We start from the raw sequence: 19,983 nt of genomic DNA on the forward strand, positions 1-19,983 counted from the left end.
TATAGTTCAGTGGCCGCCACTCAGATATTTTATTTTGAAAATATCTAGCTGACGGAAAGTGCTGTCTGGTATGTTGTTGGGCCACAATAGAAAAAAAGGTTTTTTATTCTTTGCCTTTTTGTGTTACCCTGTATTTTATGTATTTAATTAATATATTTTGTAATATTTTATGCATGTATACATTTTATACAAATAAAAATCTTTTCCGCGCGAGCGGAGGAGGCGGAGACCAGTCGGACCACCGGACAGTGACACCGGAAAGCGAAGGTTCCGCTATTACGCATGCGCATCATCACGTGGGCGTACTGCTGGTAATTTCAGTGTTTTTTTATGTTGGTTATTGTTTGTTTGGTGTGTAGTTGATTTTGTTGGGCTTTTACAGTGTTTACATAAAATCGGCCATAGCATTTAGACTTGGAGGGAACATAGCTGAAGTCTGAAGAAAGTTAGCTAGATAGCCTGCTAGCTTTGTAGCGCTACAAGTGGCAGCATGGCAGCTGTAGTTGAGCTTATTGCTGGAAGCTACGAGCAGATCGCTTTTGGTTACAAAGTGTTCCCCGACGACACAGTAAGTTGGAAGCTTTGACTGTTGAAGCTGTTGACTAATATTTCTGGGTTTTGTCATGGTGAATCTAAATGTGAACTCTCAGAAAGCTACATGTGCAGGTGAAGTCACTGCAAACAGGCTAACAAACATACAATCTGTTACATGAGGTTTTCAATCACGTGACCGATTTGCTGCAGGACAGGTGCCGTCGCCATTCTGGATTACAAGGAGGCGGACTCGTGGTAGAAAAATGAAGAGAATGTCCGGTTATTACGAGGCTTTAGATCTAAGAAAAATTTTAAATTTAAGAAAACTGAAGCAAAGTGGATGACTTCAAACACGATGCACGTCCTTAAAAATAAGGTGGCTCAAAACCATTTTTGGCCAACAAATCTAAGAGATCACAAGCAGTGAGCAGACCAAGTCAAGAGAACTGGATTACAGAGACAGATGGTCCTGATCATCTCCTCTGAAGATGATCAGGACCATCAAAACATCATTGGGGAGAATGGTTTTGGAAGAAGGATGAACAGCTGGGTGGCAGTCTTGATGTGCCAGTGTTAGTGCTCTAGCAACTTCAAATGACAAGAGAATGTCAAAGCCTTATGGCATGGACAGTTAAGTTGTAAAATGAGTCTTGTATCCCAGATGGTAGTGACCGAGTGACCGCAGCTACCAAATTCTGTGATAGCACTGAGTGCATGTTGGTCTGACACCAAGTGGTTGTGACTGAATCCAGTAACATCCTTTATGAGGATTTATGAGATGAGAGGTTTCTTGAAAAATCTCAGTGTAAAATTGTTGGTCTTTCAGTGGAACTTGTCACCATTTAAATTTTTTTGCAAAAATCTCATGAGACACTGTTTTCCATGAGATTTCATATGTTGTAGCCACAGAAAGTGAAAACAAACTTAACATGGTGCTGCTGGGTTCTGTCATAGCAAGTGCTCTCATTTGACACTTGGTGGTGATAGTAACAGTTATAGTAGTCATACTGCATCCATCCATCCATCCATCCATTTTCTTCCGCTTTATCCGGAGTCGGGTCGCGGGGGCAGCAACTCAAGCAAAGCTGCCCAGACTGCACCACATTGTTAATCTTCTTCAGGCCAGGCAAAATTATAATCTTTTTTTTTTTTTTAACACATTTGACAAACTTCATGTCTTGACAGTAGCAAGGCTCCCATTTTGACTTAAATGGGAATTGGTCGGTAATTCATGCAGATAGTTTGTCCACAGTAGGTTCTGTGATGAATGATATGTGCACAACTTAATCATCGGTCTTACCAGACAGTTTCACCGTGCAGCAAAGTACAGAAGAGTTAGGAGGGAGAGGATTAATCACTCTATGGCACATGTGGGTTCTGTCATAGCTGCTTAAGGTGGGGGCTGCTGTGCTAGTCATGCCATAGGAGTTACTGCATTTCTAGTTACAACTTAAGCCATGTTCTCACTTTTCTAGATGTACATGCTGGAGGGCTACTGTTCTATAAATAACAAAATGGTGTGTGAAGGCCATAGTTGAGACCAGTTTGATGACATTTGATGACTTGTACCATGTAGTGTACATAAAAACAACTGTAACACACCTGTAGCATACCTGTAATACAACCTCGGCATTTCCAGAAAATCTCCTGGTATTGTCACACCATGCACAACAACGTTACAATGCAAGTAATGACCTAAGTATGTCAAAGGTCACAACGGGGGAGTTAATAGAAGACCATAAGTCACTGATGGACCCCTCCCTGAGCCTGGTTCTGCTGGAGGTTTCTTCCTGTTAAAAGGGAGTTTTTCCTTCCCACTGTCGCCAAGTGCTTGCTCACAGGGGGTCGTTTTGACAGTTGGGGTTTTTACGTAATTATTGTATGGCCTTGCCTTACAATATAAAGCGCCTTGGGGCAACTGTTTGTTGTGATTTGGCGCTATATAAATAAAATTGATTGATTGATTGATTGATGGTATATCCAGCCATATCATGGACACCTCCCGGACCTTATAAGCCTTTCAAAGATGGGGTCGAGGTTTCAAATCGTGACCTTCATATCTGTGAAAGTGAGAACAAGGCTTTATTCTGCTTATGTTACAATTCTGAGTTTAATCTCCAGACACCATTAATAGCTACTTGCATGCTGTAATGATTTGTTCATGACTGAACAGACTGACTGACTGATTAACTCACTTAACCTTTCAAGTGAATGAAAAGATCTCATTCTCTTCTCTCAGATTCTTTCCACTCCATCTCCGTGCTTTGACAGGTACACTACGTGCAACTAACCACTCAACTCCCCATAAGTTGTCTGGTGTATCGTGACAGTTGCTTGTAGAAATGAGAGAGCGGGAAATCCTAATTAATTGAACATACTAATCAGAGAAAAAGGAAGTCGCAGTGACCAATGAACAGCATGTGAGATGAGACGAGAGAACGTGAACGTGTGAGATTCCTTCAGGAAGCAGTAGTGAATGTGACGACTCGTGAGCCTGCAGCAGAGTACATAAATAACTTGGAACTGTGAATTTTCCAAGAGTCTGGAATGTCTGTTTTTATTATTCTGTTCTAACTAAATAACTAAGTAAGTAAATAAATAAATTGGGTATTTCCAACAGTTGTTGGAAAGTCCTTTGACCTTCTGAGAAATACATGTACAACTTACAAGGAAAATGTAATATTAGATAAAGACTCTCATAGGCTGTGACATTTCAGCTTTTGGTCTGTATTCAGTTCCTGGGCCAGCAGTTTGAGGCCTCTAATTTAAGATGTTATGAAAAGCTTTCATCTCTGTATTCTTTCTTTTGATGTTGCTGTCACGAAGGAGTGGAAAGCCACAGCAGATTTCACACATCATGCCCATGCCGCATCCATAACAGCTGTGGCAGCCAGTGAGAGATTTGTTGTCACAGGAAGCAAAGATGAGACCATACAGCTGTATGACATGAAGAAGAAACTCGAACATGGAGCTTTGCTTCATCATGATGGTCAGTACTGCAGTTTCAGAATCAGAAGCACCTATGTCTGATTTCTATGCCATGCAGGTGTGACTCTGTAGTGTAATTTTTAGTAAAAGAAAGGTGTGCTACTGAAGAATGTATATGAATTGCCAGAAAGGACAATATTGTGTATTTGTGATGACACTGAACACATCCATCCATCCATCTTTTACCGCTTAGTCCATTTAAGGGTCGCGGGGGGCTGGAGCCTATCCCAGCAGCCATAGAGCGCGAGGCAGGGTACACCCAGGACAGGACGCAAGTCTGTCGCAGGGCCACAAACAGACAGACAACATAGACACACCCACACACACAACTATGGACAATTTAAAGATTCCAATCCACCTAACCCGCATGTCTTTGGATGTGGGAGGAAACCGGAGCACCCGGAGGAAACCCACGCAAACACGGGGAGAACATGCAAACTCCACACACAAAGGCCACGGGAATTGAACCCAAGACCTTCTCGCTGTGAGGCAACAGTGCTAACCACTAAGCCACCATGCTGCCCACACTGAACACATGTTTAACAGAAAATATGTTTTGTGAAAAATGTATGTTTTCTTTCAAAGGAAACTATAAACCAGAATTTGGAGTTAAAGGTATAATTTGAGTGAAACACTTAATTTGTGGGGGAAAAAAAAAAAAAATAATAATATTGGATTAAAAACATGGAATTTTCCAGAGGAGTAAATTTTCATGGCTCAGGATCTCTTGACCCAGAGATGAACTGACTGGCCTGGTAATTTTCCATGACTGAGGATTTTTAACACCTCCAGTCAGACGGAGCGTAAATCCACTGGCAGGGGATTTCCAGGAATTGAACTAATTTGCCTTTGTAGAATGATGTCATTAATAACTGATTTCATTGGTGTAAAAAAAAAAAAAAAAAAAAAGTGCTAGGTATAAAAAGGCCACCCATTTTGGGTAGAGTCACTGACCCCCGAAGTGTATAAAAATGCATTGTCCAGTGTAAATTCTTTGAAGCGGTCATGGTGGTGCCTGTAACGTGATCTCTGTGTGCTGCTTCCTTTTGCCTGCAAAATGAAAACTGTTGCTTTGAGACTTGAACCCTCTGATTTTTGTGGACAGCTTTTTAAGGAAATTATTTTATGATTGAGCGGTGGAAAAAACTTAAGACTGAATCTTCTTGTGTACCCAGTGTAGATTTTTTTTTTTTTTTTTTTTAATGACACCCACACAAATGAGATGGTAATTGGAGCACTGACCTTCTATACAGAAGGTTGCAGGCTCAGCTTCCAGCTGGGGCTTGTGATGCTCCCAGCTCGTCAACATTAACATCTTCATCTGAGGAGATATAAGGGGGCCAGGAAATAAATTGGTCATCTTACCTCACCATGCTGTGGTCCAGGACATGTGCTGCTCTCACAGGTGCACCACCAAATCTCAGGATTGAGCGAGACTTACCTTATGTTGCACGAATGCTACATTTTAATGCCAGAAGGCCACCGCTATAGGACAGAGCTGTTCTGATGTACAGAAACAGGTGATTTTACTTTAGCAGTTTGTGACCTGACATGCATATTCTTGTTTTGAACAGGCACAATTACCTGTCTTGAGTTTTATGGAACATCTCATTTACTGAGTGGAGGAGAAGATGGGCTCATATGCGTGTGGAGCACAAAGAAGTGGGAGTGCCTGAAATCTATTAAAGCTCACAAGTAAGCACACAGAGAATATCAGCATCTGCTTTAGTACCACAGGCAAGCTGTGTTTAAGCCATGTTCACATCGGGCGCGATGCAAGCGACAGCTTGCCATATAATCCCTATGGAAGGACGCATTGTGGCACCGCGCCGCGATGGACGCGAGTGAAGCGATTGGCGCGTTTGTGGCACGATATTGCATCACGTCATGTTGCCCTCCTCCCCAAGTTGAAAAATCTGAACTTTTTCGTCTTGTCGCGCCACAGTGACCAATCAGGGACTGAATATGTAGTGACATGGAGATGTCTGGAGTTTGACTGAGTTGAATGTGAACATGTCCTGCCTCTGGTAGCCAGTCTGTGAGCAGTACTTATGTCCCTTTTGTCCTTTATTTCACAATTATGACAGAGTTTAGGGGAAGAGCGAGCTGCAGCCCCACAGCAGGGGTAGCAGAGTTTTTTTCCTTCTCTGTATGTGCGCGCGCGAGCGAATCGTCCATGAAGATTATTTTATTTATTAACTACACAGATGTATAATAAAGCAAATGGTGACTGGTTTCTCAACACAATTATGACAGAGTTTTTGGGGGAAGAGCGAGCAGCAGCCCCGCAGCAGGGGCAGCAGTTTTTTTTTTTTTTTTTGTTTTTTCACTTGCGCGAGCGAATTGTCCGTAAAGATTTTATTTATTAACTAGACAGATGTATAATAAAACAAATGGTGACTGGTATATAAACAGAATTATGACAGAGTTTTTGGGGGAAGAGTGAGGAGCAGCCCCACAGCAGGGGCAGCGGAGTTTTTTTGTTTACATGTGCACGCGTGAATGGGACAGGTCCTCAAACTGGGTCCTGCAGAGGCGGAAGGACTGCTGAAAGCAGCCGTCATCCAGACGCAGCTCCTGCAGCAAATAATGATACTCCCCGAATTGGGAACGTCTCATGACATTTGTCAGCTTTCCACAACTCGCTCCATGTGATCAAGGTCCGTCATGTTAACTTGACTGACAACCGGAGCCGGCCAGCGGAATGGAAGCTCCTCCTATTTGATGACGCACTGGGGCGAATTTTCGCAGCGAAAGCAGAGCGACACACTGGGCAATGGTGGCGCGTCCATCGTTTCCACGGTTACTAGGCTTATATCCACCTGCATGATGAGCAATGTAGTGAATGGGGTACTGCATGTCTGGACATGTTCAAAGCTGCTGCTGTCAGTGTGGTTGGAGTAAGTATGGCTCCACATATTCCTCCCTGTTCTTTTTGGTCTGGTGAAAGTGAACGTCATCACACTTCTTTCTGCAGGTGTATATTTTGATGATCTACATTTCAAATTTCTTTAAACAGACCACTAAACACTGAATGCAGTTTTTCTATTGGTATTGATCAGTCTTGTCAGAGTCATGTAATGCTTTGGAATTACACTTTTCAGTTTAATGGTTTCTTGTAGGAAACAGGGTCAAGCCCATCACAGACTTAGATGATGCAACAAGAGAACTTCTGCTTTGCAGAACAGGCACATCACACAACATCACACTCATCATGCAGGTGGATATAACCCTAGTAAACGTGGAAAACTTGGGGAATCCACCTGGCCGATCTACGTGCAAGCATTCTGGGGTGTGTCATGAATCATATGAACGCAGTGTGTGCACACAGTTGAAATGAAATTGTCATTTCAGCACTAGAAATACATTTGCAAGTGCACAAATTAGCCATAATTGGATGCTTAAATTAACCAGGAAGGAGTTTCATAAAGAAGGACATATTTATAACACATAAAGTAGATATCAATACCTTCAAAATGGAATCAGTTTGAAGAGTTTTATTTACTGCCCACATGAGCTTTTCTTCTAATAAAATGTGACCACAAAATGTTTTTGTTTTTTTTCAGATTTCAGAGGTTTCTCCCACAATAACTGTTTACCACAGATATGCCAACGTTACATATTTCATAGCCAGTATAGCTGGCATTAAGGAGCCAAGAAATGGAAAGGCTTCTTTGAGTGTAATAGTATGCTTCAGTGTCTCAAACATGGATGCTCGCAGTAGTCAATGTAATATTTTCCATAGTTTGAGCATACATAAACTTCACAGTTTAGTGTCAATGTCTGTTGTTTGACTATAGTCCAAGTCTGGGTGTCCATAACAACTGCCACAGAAAAGTTCAGGCCTCTAAGTCCATTATTTACTGAGATATTCTTTTTTTTTTTTTTTAAACATATTTTTATTATGATTTTTTAAGATTTGAACATCAACAGAGGAACATGAACATTATAACCCCACCCGGCAACAGCAGCATCGATTTAAAAACAAACAAAAAAAAAAAAACACAGTGAGATAAATCAAAGGACATTAATAAAATAAAGTATACTCCAAAAGGGTCACAGCAGTGTATAAGATCCAGAACTTGTGTTATTAATCATGGCTCAGGGTTGTGAGATTCCAGAAAGTCCATATAGGGTCTCCATAAGTGAGCAAAGTTGTTTTTTGTTTTTTTTTTCTTTTTTAATATATATGTTAGTTTCTCTAGTGCGAGGCAGGACATCAGTTCTTTAGTCCACATTCCAATAGAAGGCACGTCCATACTTTTCCACAGTAATGCAATTATTCTTCTGGCTTGTAAAAGACCGAAATCAATAAGCAGTGATTGCCGTTGAGACACAACAAAATTCTCAGGGTGTATTCCCAACAAACATATTTTAGCCTGCAATGGAATATCTCTTTCAACTATAAGAGTGATACAGTGTAATACATTTTTCCAAAATGGGTGTATCTTTGAGCATTCCCACAAGCAATGAATTTGAGTGCCTTTTTCTTTGCATTTCACACAAGTATCAGGTACATTAGGGAATACGAGGTCTATTAGAAAAGTATCCGACCTTATTATTTTTTTCAAAAACCATATGGATTTGAATCACGTGTGATTACATCAGACATGCTTGAACCCTCGTGGGCATGCAAGAGTTTTTTCACGCCTGTCGGTTACGTCATTCGCCTGTGGGCAGTCTTTGAGTGAGGAGTGGCCCACCCTCTCGTCGATTTTTTTTTTTTGTTTAGGAATGGCTCAGAGACTGCTGCTTTGTTTGATAAAAATTTGTTCAAAAACTGTAAGGCACAACTGAGTGGACACCATTCGATAAATTCAGATGGTTTTCGGTAAAAATTTTCACGGCTGATAAGAGATTTTGGTCTGGTAGTGTCGCCGTAAGGACGGCCCACGGTGCCTGACGGCGATCTGCGCTTCGAGGCGGCAGCGTCTCGCCGTTTCAAGTTGAAAACTTCCACATTTCAGGCTCTGTTGACCTAGGAAGTCGTCAGAGAACAGAGAACTTTCAGAAGAAGTCGGCATGAGGAGTTTATTCGGACATTCCATTGTTAACGGACATTTTGTAATGAAAGAACGTGCGGGCAGAGTCGCATGTCGGGCTGGACCCGACCGCGGGGGGTCGCGACAGGAAAAACACCTCTGTTGGAAACCTTAACGGGCAAGTTGGAACATGCCCAAGCTGTTAAACAATTTCTCAGTTACTCACTTGTTGAAAGCCATCAAAAGCCGCCTGAATTTTACAAATGGTTTTCAACATGGAGGTGTTTTTCCTGTCGCGGCGCACACAGATTCGTCGAGTCTTCACGGAAACGACTCAGCGAATTTGCGCGCATGTCTTTCATTACAAAATGTCCTTAAACAGTGGAATGTCCGCATAAAGTCCTCATGCCGGCCTCTTCTGAATCTTCTCTGTTCTCTCACGACGTCCTGGGTGAATTAAGCCTTAAATTAGGATGTTTTCAGGTCGAAACAGGCCGACGACGGCGCCTGGAAGCGCTGTGCGACGTCCCGCTCCGTGGGAAGTTCTTACAGCGACAGAAACACCCCATAATCTTTCATCAGCTGTTAAACTTTTCACAGAAAACCAGCTTAATTTCTCGAATAGTGTCCACTCGGATATTCCTCACAGGTCCAGAAAAAATTTTGATAAAGCAACGCGCGCTGTCTCGAGCAGCGTGTGAAACAAAGGAATTCAGCCGAGAGGGCGGGACCACATCTAACTCAAGGCCTGCCCACAGGGAAATGACGTCACCAACGCGTGAAAAAACTCACGCATGAGGGTTCAAGCATGACTGATGTAATCGCACGTCATTCAAATCCATATAGTTTTTAAAAAAAATAAAAAGGTAGGATACTTTTCTGATAGACCTCGTATATGGTTCAACCTGCAAGGTGTGTGAGGTAGGTGCGCATTAACCACTTATATTGTAGCAGTTTCTAGTGTTGACTGACTGGGTCTGGGCCTTAAAACAGGCCCTTTACCATTCATTTTCTTGGATATCTTCCTTTAAATCACTCATCCATCTCTCCAACTTTTTAAAGGATGACTCTTTTGAATGTTGTAACAGTAAATTGTAGAACAATGATAGTTGTCTTCTGCCCTCAATTTGAGATAAAGTTAAATCCTCGACTTTAGATAATGGGGATACAGACAGTTGTTTATGTGTAGATAAAATAAAATGTTTAAGCTGGAGGTATTTGAAGAAATGCTTCCTTGGAATATCATATTTCTCACACAGTTGGTTATATGGCAACACGCTCCCTTCTGCATACAAATCCGAAATTTTAGCAACACCTTTATTGAACCACATCCTAAATCCACCATCTGATCTCCCTGTAATAAAATTGTTATTACCCCATATAGGGGCAAACTGTGATAATGCTGGTGTGTCTCCAACCTGCTTGTGTGCAGCGTACCACACCCGAATGGTATTTTGAAGAAAAGGTTTTTTTGTTTGTTTAACCAGTCTTTTAACATTTGCTGAGTATAAATAAAGTTTGACAGGAAGCCCAAATGTTGATGCCTCTTCTATTGTCACCCAAGCAGGAGGGGGAGCTACTGAAAAATAGTACATTGCTGTCCTTAACTGGGCGGCCCAATAATAAAGTTCTAGATTGGGAAGCGGAAGCCCACCTCTTTCATATGGAAGATATAATAATTTTAATTGCAGCCTGGTTCGTTTACCATTCCAGATGAAGTGATTCAGTATACTATTAATGCTGAAAAAAAAATTTTGGGTAAAGAAAGAGGGAGTGATCGAAATAGGTATAAAAACTTTGGTAAAATCAGCATTTTAATTATATTTATGCGCCCAATCATAGATATAGGCATCCTGGTCCAGCGATTTAGCATCTCCCTCACCCCGTCCACCAGGGGGTCATAATTCAAAGAAACCATCTGTTTTACATCAGGACTGATCTTAATCCTCAAATATGTAAAACCTTCTTTGGTGGCTGTGAATGGCATATCTATAGAAGGTTGCAATCTTTTGTTCTTGTTCATAAACATTATTATTATTATTTATTTCATAACCTGATATGATTCCAAATGTCTATCAAATGTAGTAGTTGGGGAATACTATCTTTTAATTTTGTCAAGAACAAAATTATATCGTCTGCGTATAAAGCTATATGATGCTCATATCCTCCAGTGGTTATACCTGTGATGCCTTTATGAGCTCTTATAGCCATGGCCAAGGGCTCTATAGCCAACACGACTAGCAGAGGTGATAATGGACACCCTTGTCTAGTAGATCGGTGGAGAGTAAATGGTTTAGAAACATTATTGTTAGTCAATATTTCGGCGGTTAGGCTTGTTACAAAAGCTTTATCCATCTCAAGGAATTAGCACTGATACCAAACCGCGGAATCACCTTAAAAAGGCACCCCCACTCAATCCTATCAAAGGCCTGACGCGCATCTAAGGATAACATGGCTGTATCATTTGATTTGTTTGTTTATATAATATGTTCAGAACACGCCGAATATTATGAAATCCATGTCTGTTCCCCACAAAACCATTTTGATCATTTACAACCAATTGGGGTAAATGAGACTCCAATCTTCTGGCCAAGGCCTTACAAAGTATTTTAATATCACAGCCCATCAAGCTAATAGGTCTAAAAGAGGAACATTCATTTGTTTGGTTTCAGGATTAAATTTATTGTTGCAAGTCTCAGAGATGAGGGGAGTATTCCCTTCATATAGGATTCCTTATACATGTCCAAAAGTGGGGCCAGAAGCTTCTCCCCAAATGCCTTGTAAAATTCAATTGGGAAGCCGTCTGGTCCTGGTGCTTTCCTGCTCGGCATGCTTTGGATGGCTTCTGCTAATTCCTTCATTGTTAGGTTGCAGTCCAGTTCCTCACGCTCATTTTCTGACAGGGTCTGAAATCTCAATTTCTCTAAAAAGGAATTGTGACAGTGTGTGTTATCTCCGCGCTCTGATGTATACAGGGTCTCATGGAAATCCCTAAAAATGCTATTAATCTCTACTGGATTTGTAGCTACACCTCCTGTTGGTGTCTTAATGCTATTGATTGCTCTATCGAACTGTCTTTTTTTTTTTTAGTCTCCAAGCCAACAGCTTACCGCATTTTTCTCCCTGATCATAATATGACTGTTTAAGCCACATTAAATTTTTTGCAACTTTTTCTGTGGATACTTTGTTATATTTGGCTCTCATAATTTGCAACTCTTTTTCTTTCTGTGGGCTGTAATTATTATATAGTTCCTGTTCCATCAGTCTAATTTGTTTCTCAATTGTCTCCAATTCTGTACGTTGTTGTTTTGCTTTGTATTTTGTAAAACTGATAATTTCCCCTCTGATATATGCTTTGAATGCCTCCTATCGAACACTTGCATCAGTGTGGTCATGATTGATATCAAAATAATTGTTAATGCGTTCTTGAGAGAATTCTATAAATTTTGTGTCTTGTAGTAATTCAACTGGAAATCTCCATCTCTTAGTGGGATAAATAAATGTGTCTATATATAAGTTTAACGATACCGCCGCATGATCACTGATGACAATGCTATCATACCAACATCCCTTAATTTTTGAGAAAAGTCCAAATGAGACCAAAAAGTAGTCAATCCGAGAGTGGGTACCACGTGTACTCGAATAGCATGATTATTCAATTTGATCTGGGTGTAATTCCCTCCATACTTCAGCCAAATTCAGATCTTTACAGGACTGCAATAGTACTTTTCTTGTTTGTGCATGGGTAGAGTCAACATTAGTAGAGCGATCCCTTGAGGGTACTAAAGCACAATTAAAGTCACCACTGAGAATGTACATACCCTGTAAGGTGGACAGAGTGAGGAAGAAGTTCTGAGAAAATGCTGGGTTGTCGTCATTTGGACCATAGACACACACCAAATTTAGTTCACATGTGGATATTTTGCCTTGGATAATGATATACCTGCCAAATTGATCATAAATAACATTAGCGGTTTGAAAAGGTAAAAATTTATGTATAAGTATCAGTACACCCCTGGCCTGACTACTATAAGGAGCACACAAGACCTGACCTGGCCATCTTTTTTTAATCTATCAATTTCTGTTGCCCTTAAATGTATTTCCTGCAGGAAAACTATTTGGGACTTGAGTTGTTTAATTCTTTTTAAGACTTGCTTCAATTTTGCTAATTCTCTCAGCCCCCTAACGTTCCAGCTAGTGATTTTTATTTCAGGCATATTGGCGATTTATTGTCATAAGTGAAGGGCCTCTCTGTTCTGCAAGTAGGCTAAGTGGATAAACAAAAGCATTGCTGGGAAAAGCCCCTTTAGCATATGTGAAGAGAGGAGGAAAAAAAAAAACCTGCATGTCGTGCCCCCCCCCCCCCCCCCCACCCACCCACACACACACACACACTTCCACAACTGAAATGTTTTAAAACCGGAACCCGGAACATTGGTCCTATCATTCCCGTCTTTAAGTGTATGAGGAACACTGATCCACATTTATATGAGGAGCAGTAAATTAGTCACATTGGGTCTTTAAGCCCATCACCAACCCTGCGCAACAAAATTATGCTTTTTATAGATCTTATAGTTCTATCCCCAGATATTAAAAGAAGGGACGGCTTTGTGCATATGTACACGCACACATACACGTAAAAGCACATATTGTAAACCGAAAAAAAAAAGAATTCACACACATATATACATACACACGTTTATACATACACATATACCTACATACATACATACGCACACCTGCACGCATACATGCAACATGCAAACCCCCATATAAAAAATAAATCAGTGAGTAAATAAATAAAATAAACCAAAAGGTGTATGTGTGTCGGTTCAATTATTCGTATCGCCAGTCCCATTAGTCCATTTCACCATTACTGTGCCTCTTGCTGGTGTTACCTGCAATCAGAGGCTGACTGTAAAGGAAAGAGTTAATTCTTGGTCTGAATTTCACGGTGAAATTCTTCTGCTTCACGCGGTGATGAAAAGAGGAGTATCTTCCCGTCATGGAACACTCATCTTGCAGGGATTTAGTTGGAATCCCCGAAATTTCCCCATCTCACTGAACAGCTTTCTGGCCGTGTTGAATTTCCGGTGCTTCCGCATCGTTTCTGCTGAAAAGTCCTGCACCAAAGTAATCTTGGCCCCATCATGTAGAATATTTTTCTGTGATGAAAGACGGTAGACCATCTCTCTGTCTTGAAATTTCCAGAAGCGTATAAGGACAGCTCTGGGCTGGTTAGACTTTGCCGGCGCCAAGGTGCAATGCGCCCGCTCCAGTACCGGTGTGTGATCCGGAGTGAGCTCCAGCCACTTCGGTAGCATTTCTCGGATAAAAATTCAGCAAAGGTTGCGTGCCTTCAGCGCCTTCCTTGAGACCGAACAAGAGCAAGTTCTTCCTTCTGCCTCGGTTCCCCAAGTCGTCGGTCTTCGTTTCCAACCATGACAGCCTTTTTACAGTTGAAGCCAACTCCAGTCGCACATTCTCAAGTTCTTCCTCAGCCGCCATCACTCGATCCTCTGTTTCTCCGATACGTTTAGTTTGCTCCGACACATCTTGTTTAACTTCAGCCATTTTGACTTCTAGAGTAGTTATAACATTGGTTACCTCACCGAGGCTAGTGTTAATACCATCCAATTTTTGTCCAAACTCGGAGCAGAGCAACTTTAGCTCTTTTAGCACATCCGCTATGTCGGCCATGATGTTAGCCTCTATTTGCTCAGGTGACTGGGCCCCTTTCTTGTTTTGAGCGGTTGATTTTCGTGCCCTGTTGAAAATATCACATTCCTTAGTTGCGTGAGATGAGGACATACTTAATGCCGCGTGGAAGGTTTAAGTTTCAAGCCACTGTCCGGGGATTAAAGGCATTTTTGTGCAGGGTTGATCAGAGCCTCGCCGTTAAGCCGCCATCTTCATCGGATCACGTGACCAACCATTTGCTGAGATATTCTACCTTGAACATGGCTCCAAAAATGACAGCCATAATTTTTGCCTAAAACAAAAGGCAGACCCCATGCACACTAAATCTCAGAAACTACTTGGCCTACAGGCCTCAAACTTCAGATTTGTTGTTCTGAATAGTCTGGGAATATTTGATTAAAATGTGAAGAAAATCTGAGACAAAGTGCATGAGGCCCTCGTTGACTTGACATGGAATGACCCATTTCAGCAACACACAATCCCATTGCAATTATTTCACACACACTGCAGTTAGGCCATAAGTTCCTCTATGATCTTGGCGTAATACTGATTCATCATATCATCATGTAGTGTGCAGCTGGCTTAAGATTTGTTTTGATTCTCTGCATTGCTTTTGCTGTTGTGATTTGTGGGGCACATAAAATGTGCATGAAGCCTTAGTGTTGTCACTTGATTTATTTTCCGTCTTTCTTGTATTTGTAAGAAATGTGGCTAACAGTGGTGCTAGGTCCTGATTTTGTTTATGATGAGCTAAAAGTGTGTGTGTGTGTGTGTGTGTGTGTGAGATTGCAAACCTCAGGAATGCTGTTGAATATTAAAGGCCAAGTAACTTGCTTAATTGTCATTTTCCTCAGAGGCCATGTCACATCTTTGTCTGTTCATCCCTCTGGAAAACTTGCTCTTTCAGTTGGAACAGATAAAACCCTCAGGTAAGCGCCACTGCATTCCTCATTTGAATAAACAAAAATCAATGAGGCAAGTGAATTTATTTACGAGGAATTAATACATTTGCATATGTTATCCTTTTAGAACGTGGAATCTAATTAATGGAAGATCAGCTTTCATCAAAAACATAAAACAGCGTGAGTTATTTATTTATTTGCATGGGATTGTTGAATGATCCCTCCCCCCTCTTTTTTCTTGAGGTGATTTTGTGTTTGTATGGTTGTAATGGCATGAACCTTTATAATCTTTTATCAGCTGCACACCTTGTCAGATGGTCTCCAGATGGTGATAAATATGTGGTGGTCCTAAACGACAAAGTCAACATCTATGATCTGGAGACGGCCTCTGTAACCGGAACAGTTTCAAATCCCAAGCGGATCTCATCCATTAAGTTCCTAAGTGTGAGTTCTCTGGGGGGGAGCTTTAATTTTAGTTGATTGTGATTGTGAAAGATGCTAGCACTCCAGCTAGCACCAGTCAAATGGGATTATCATTACATTTGCCTCTCATATTCTATAGAGGGGGTGTTGTTGAATCACATTCTACCTCTGCTAGTATATGCTAATGACTACTTTAAATATTTTAATGGAATTAAAAAGATATTTGTCATTATTATCACTTTACCGAGGCGTTGCTAGGCCGGTATCGTAGATTTACGTTGATGCTACCTGGCTATACCCGCCCGCTGTGCATAAACAAATGACGTCATAGCGCTTGTGCAGCCCAAGAACTGTCTGCGGGGGTGGGGGGGATGTACTGTCCGCAGAGGAAAAGATGAAAAGGTGAGAAGTGTGTTTTGGTCCCAATATGGATATTCCGGATGATTTTCTCATGGATAGTACGACAAGGAACAGCAGCTAAAGCAGCCAGCTTGATGAGGACGCACTACCGAATTTGGAGAGCAGCACGCGCCAGCCGACACAACAAAAGTTAAAGTGAGCCAACTTGACAGATATTCGCCCGAGTTAGACGAGGGCGAATATCGGTCATTTTGGGCGACTGGGCGTGAACGTCGGGCCTCTGAAAATGCATACCGCCCTCCAAAAGCATGTTATTGTATTATTATCAGCCCTGTTGCTAATATTGACAAATTTTCAAATAAGGTTTAGCACTGTGGCATATTTTATTTTGCATTATTGCATTTTGTTATATTGGGGAGGCGATGGTCTAGTGGTTAAGCGTTGGGGTTGAGACCTGAGGATCCTTGGTTCAAACCCCAGCCTGACCGGGATATCACTAAGGACCCTTGGGCAAGGTCCTTAATCCCCAGTTGCTTTCAGTGTGTAGTAACCGCCTTGCATGGCAGCACCCTGACATCGGTGTGCGAGTGTGTTTGTGTGAATGGGTGAATGTGAGGCGTAATTGTAAAGGTCTTTGAGCGTTTGATGCAGATGGAAAGCGCTATATAAATGCAGTTCATTTACATGTGGAATGTATTGGTAACATAAATGTGCATTTCATTTTTTGCAGTATTAAGACATAGAACATTACACATATTAAACCAGATAGGCTAAAGGAGCGGCTGGTACATTCACTGGAATACTTCAAAACAATATGTCCATGTTAAACTGTGTTAATTCAGGTCTAAAATCTTAGAAACATGTCTGCACTCAGTGCGCTTTGTGTTATCCTTTGTAAAGATTGATGGTACTGGGTTGCTATGTAGGTCACATGACTGTAATGACACGTCGTTTTCCAGAATGGAAAGAAGCAAGTCAAGAAGGGATGTGCATGTAAATAAGAAGTTTCATCACTGATCTGTAGAACGTCCCTTCTTCCTGTCCTAAACTAAATTGTGGAGGTAGGAATAAAGTCACCTTTAAGTGTAAATAATTGCAGTTATCCAATTTTCTTTCAGAGCTCCATCCTGGTTGTTGCAGGAGATGATGAAACCGTGAGGTTATATGACGTAGGAACAGAGAAATGGCTTTGTGAGTTTCAAGCTCATGAAACCAGGTAAATCCATTGTGCTTTACATGCAACAGCCCACCACACTGCGGTGCTGAGGGTCAGGAGGATGTTAGTTTGTGCTGTAACTGATGTTTACACTTTAAAAAAGTGCATTTTGAGAAGAGAACAAATATGTGGAATTTAAAATGGTGTGAAATTCTTACAAACAAACTTATGCTGTAATATCATAATATAATATGTCATTATAGAATTTAAGAATATATATAATATGGACAAACCTACATGCTTTTGGGATTTCAGGGTGAAGTCAGTTGAGAGTTTTAATATGGAGGATTATAGCGTGATTGTGACCGCCTCAAATGATGGATTCATCAAAATGTGGAAGCTGCATCTGAAAGAGGTACATCAGTACGTATTACGCACAATGATATTTATTTACCGAGTAATAAAGGTCTTCATTGGCAAATATAAGTTTACAAAAATCTTTTTGCATACAGTACAAATGTCGAGTATATTGAAGGTTTCAACAAAATGCAAGTTATGCAGATAATCCTGGAAAGCAGAGGACCAAAGACTCACAACCTCATGTTTCAGTTTTATTTTTGTGCTGTTGTCCATCAGCCGCTGGAGTCTCCAACCCTCATAGGGGAAGTGAACACAACAGCCAGACTGACTTGCCTTGCTGTGTGGAAACCATCAGTGCAACAGACGTCTGAGGGTCCATCGGCTGAAGCAACAACATCTGAAGGTGTCATCCTGCAAGCATCGCATGTTTTTAATTTATGAAATGAAATTTACTACAGTGCATCTGGAAAGTATTCACAGCACTTCACATTTTCCACATTTTATTATGTACAGTCTTTTGCAAAAATGGATGAAATTCAATTTTTTTCCCCTCAAACTTCTACACACAGTACCCCATAATGACAATGTGAAAAAGGTTTGTTTGTTTTTAGATTTTTGCAAATTTATTAAAAACTAAAAAATCACATGTACATAAGTCTTCACAGCCTTTGCCATGAAGCTCAAAATTGAACCCAGGTGCATCCTGTTTCCACTGATTATACTTGATATGTTTCTACAGCTTACTTGGAGTCCACCTGGGGTAAATTCAGTTGATTGGACATGATTTGGGAAGGTACACACATGTCTACACATAAGGTCCCACAGTTGACAGTGCATGTCAGAGCACAAACCAAGCATGAAGTCAAAGGAATTGTCTGTTCACCTCCAAGACAGGATTGTCTCAAGGCACAAATCTGGGGAAAGGTACAGAAACATTTTTGCAGCTTTGAAGGTCCCAATGAGCACAGTGGCCTCCATCATCCATAAATGGAAGAGGTTTAGATCCACTAGGAGTCTTCCTAGAGCTGGCCACCTGTCTAAACTGATCAATTGGGAGAGAAGAGCCTTAGTCAGGGACGTGACTAAGAACCCGATGGTCACTCTGTCACAGCTCCAGCATTCCTCTGTGGAGAAAGGAGAAACTTCCAGAAAGACAAGCAGCTCTGCAGCAATCCACCAATCAGGCCTGTATGGTAGAGTGGCCAGACGGAAGCCACTCCTTAGTAAAAGGCAAATGGAGCCCATCTGGAGTTTGCCAAAAGGCACCTGAAGGACTCTCAGAGCATGAGAAACAAAATTCTGTGGTCTGATGAGACGATTGAACTCTTTGGCATGAATGCCATGACACCCTGGATGAAACCATCCTCCATCAGTTCATCTTTTAGCAGGACAATTTAATTTAACCTTTATTTAACCAGGTTAGTGCCATTGAGATCAAGATCTCTTTTACAAGGGAGACCTGGACAATTATAAAGTTTCCTGCATGTCGTTAAATACGGGAGGAAATGGGAGCTCCCGGAGGAAACCCACGCAATCATGGGAAGAACATGCAAACTCCACACAGAAAGCCCACAGGTGGGAATCGATCCCATGACCTTCTTGTTGTGAGGCAGCAGTGCTAACCACTATTCCACCGTGCTGCCCAATGACCCTAAGCACACAGCCATGATATCAAAGGAGTCAGAATTGAGGGAAAGATGAATGCAGCAGTGTACAGAGACATCCTGGATGAAAACCTGCTCCAGAGTGCTCTTGACCTCAGAACAGGGCGCCAGTTCATCTTTCTGCAGGACAATGACCCTAAACACACAGCCAAGACATCAAAGGAGTGACTTCAGGACAACTCTGTGAATGTCCTTGAGTGGCCCACCCAGAGCTCAGATATGAATCTGATTGAACATATCTGGAGAGATCTGAAAATGGCTATGTACCGACGCTCCTCATCCAACCTGATGGAGCTTGAGAAGTGCTGCAAAGAGGAATGGGCAAAACTGCCCAAAGATAAGGGCAACAAGCTTGTGGCATCATATTAAAAAAAAAAACTTGAGGCTCTAACTGCTGCCAAAGGTGCATCAATAAAGTATTGAGTAAAGGGTGTGAATACTTAAGTACGTGTGATTTCTTAGTTTTTATTTTTTAATAAATTTGCAAAAGTAAAAAAAAAAAAAACGAAAAACTTTCATGCTGTTATTATGGGGTGTGGTGAGTAGAATTTTGAGTGGAAAAAATGAATTTACTCCATTTTGGAATAAGGCTGTAACATAAAATGTGGAAAAGTGAAGCGCAGTGAATACTTTCCCAATGCACGCTCAGCCTTCGGAGCCACATTGACTTGCCCCCCCCGTTGCCGTGTTCATGTAACATGGCTTCCTGTGTTCATGTAACATGGCTTCCCGTTTGCTTCTGTCCACAGAACTCGCCCTGGAGCTCCGGAAGACGAAGCGGCTTCAGTTCACAACAGAAGAAGTCATTATGGAAGATGAAAGCAAATCCAAAAAGAAGAAAAAAGATGGTGGAAAATAAAGCAGCAATAAAAGCAGCAATAAAAAATTTTAAACAGATATCTGGTCTTAATTTA

At 41.3% G+C, this 19,983-nt stretch overlaps 1 protein-coding gene across 1 annotated transcript; it reads left to right on the forward strand.

The window, feature by feature from the left end:
- Positions 1-304: 304 nt before the first annotated feature.
- Positions 305-19,937, forward strand: pak1ip1 (PAK1 interacting protein 1). The gene is made up of 10 exons (XM_034183795.1): positions 305-568; positions 3,361-3,523; positions 5,097-5,217; positions 15,059-15,133; positions 15,234-15,286; positions 15,405-15,550; positions 17,008-17,105; positions 17,361-17,460; positions 17,682-17,808; positions 19,819-19,937. The coding sequence occupies exons 1-10, from the start codon at positions 491-493 to the stop codon at positions 19,926-19,928; spliced, it is 1,071 nt and encodes a 356-aa protein (XP_034039686.1). The 5' UTR covers positions 305-490; the 3' UTR covers positions 19,929-19,937.
- The last annotated feature ends 46 nt before the right edge of the window (positions 19,938-19,983 follow it).

Source organism: Thalassophryne amazonica, chromosome 12, assembly GCF_902500255.1.
Source record: "Thalassophryne amazonica chromosome 12, fThaAma1.1, whole genome shotgun sequence".
Classification (NCBI taxonomy): Eukaryota; Metazoa; Chordata; class Actinopteri; order Batrachoidiformes; family Batrachoididae; genus Thalassophryne; species Thalassophryne amazonica.

Bases quoted from the DNA above. Each gene is read 5' to 3' on its own strand.
- pak1ip1 (XM_034183795.1), top strand. From the start codon at position 491: ATGGCAGCTGTAGTTGAGCTTATTGCTGGAAGCTACGAGCAGATCGCT. The intron at 5,218-15,058 runs GTAAGCACACAG...CATTTTCCTCAG, and splicing joins AAATCTATTAAAGCTCACAA to AGGCCATGTCACATCTTTGT. The intron at 15,551-17,007 runs GTGAGTTCTCTG...ATTTTCTTTCAG, and splicing joins CATCCATTAAGTTCCTAAGT to AGCTCCATCCTGGTTGTTGC.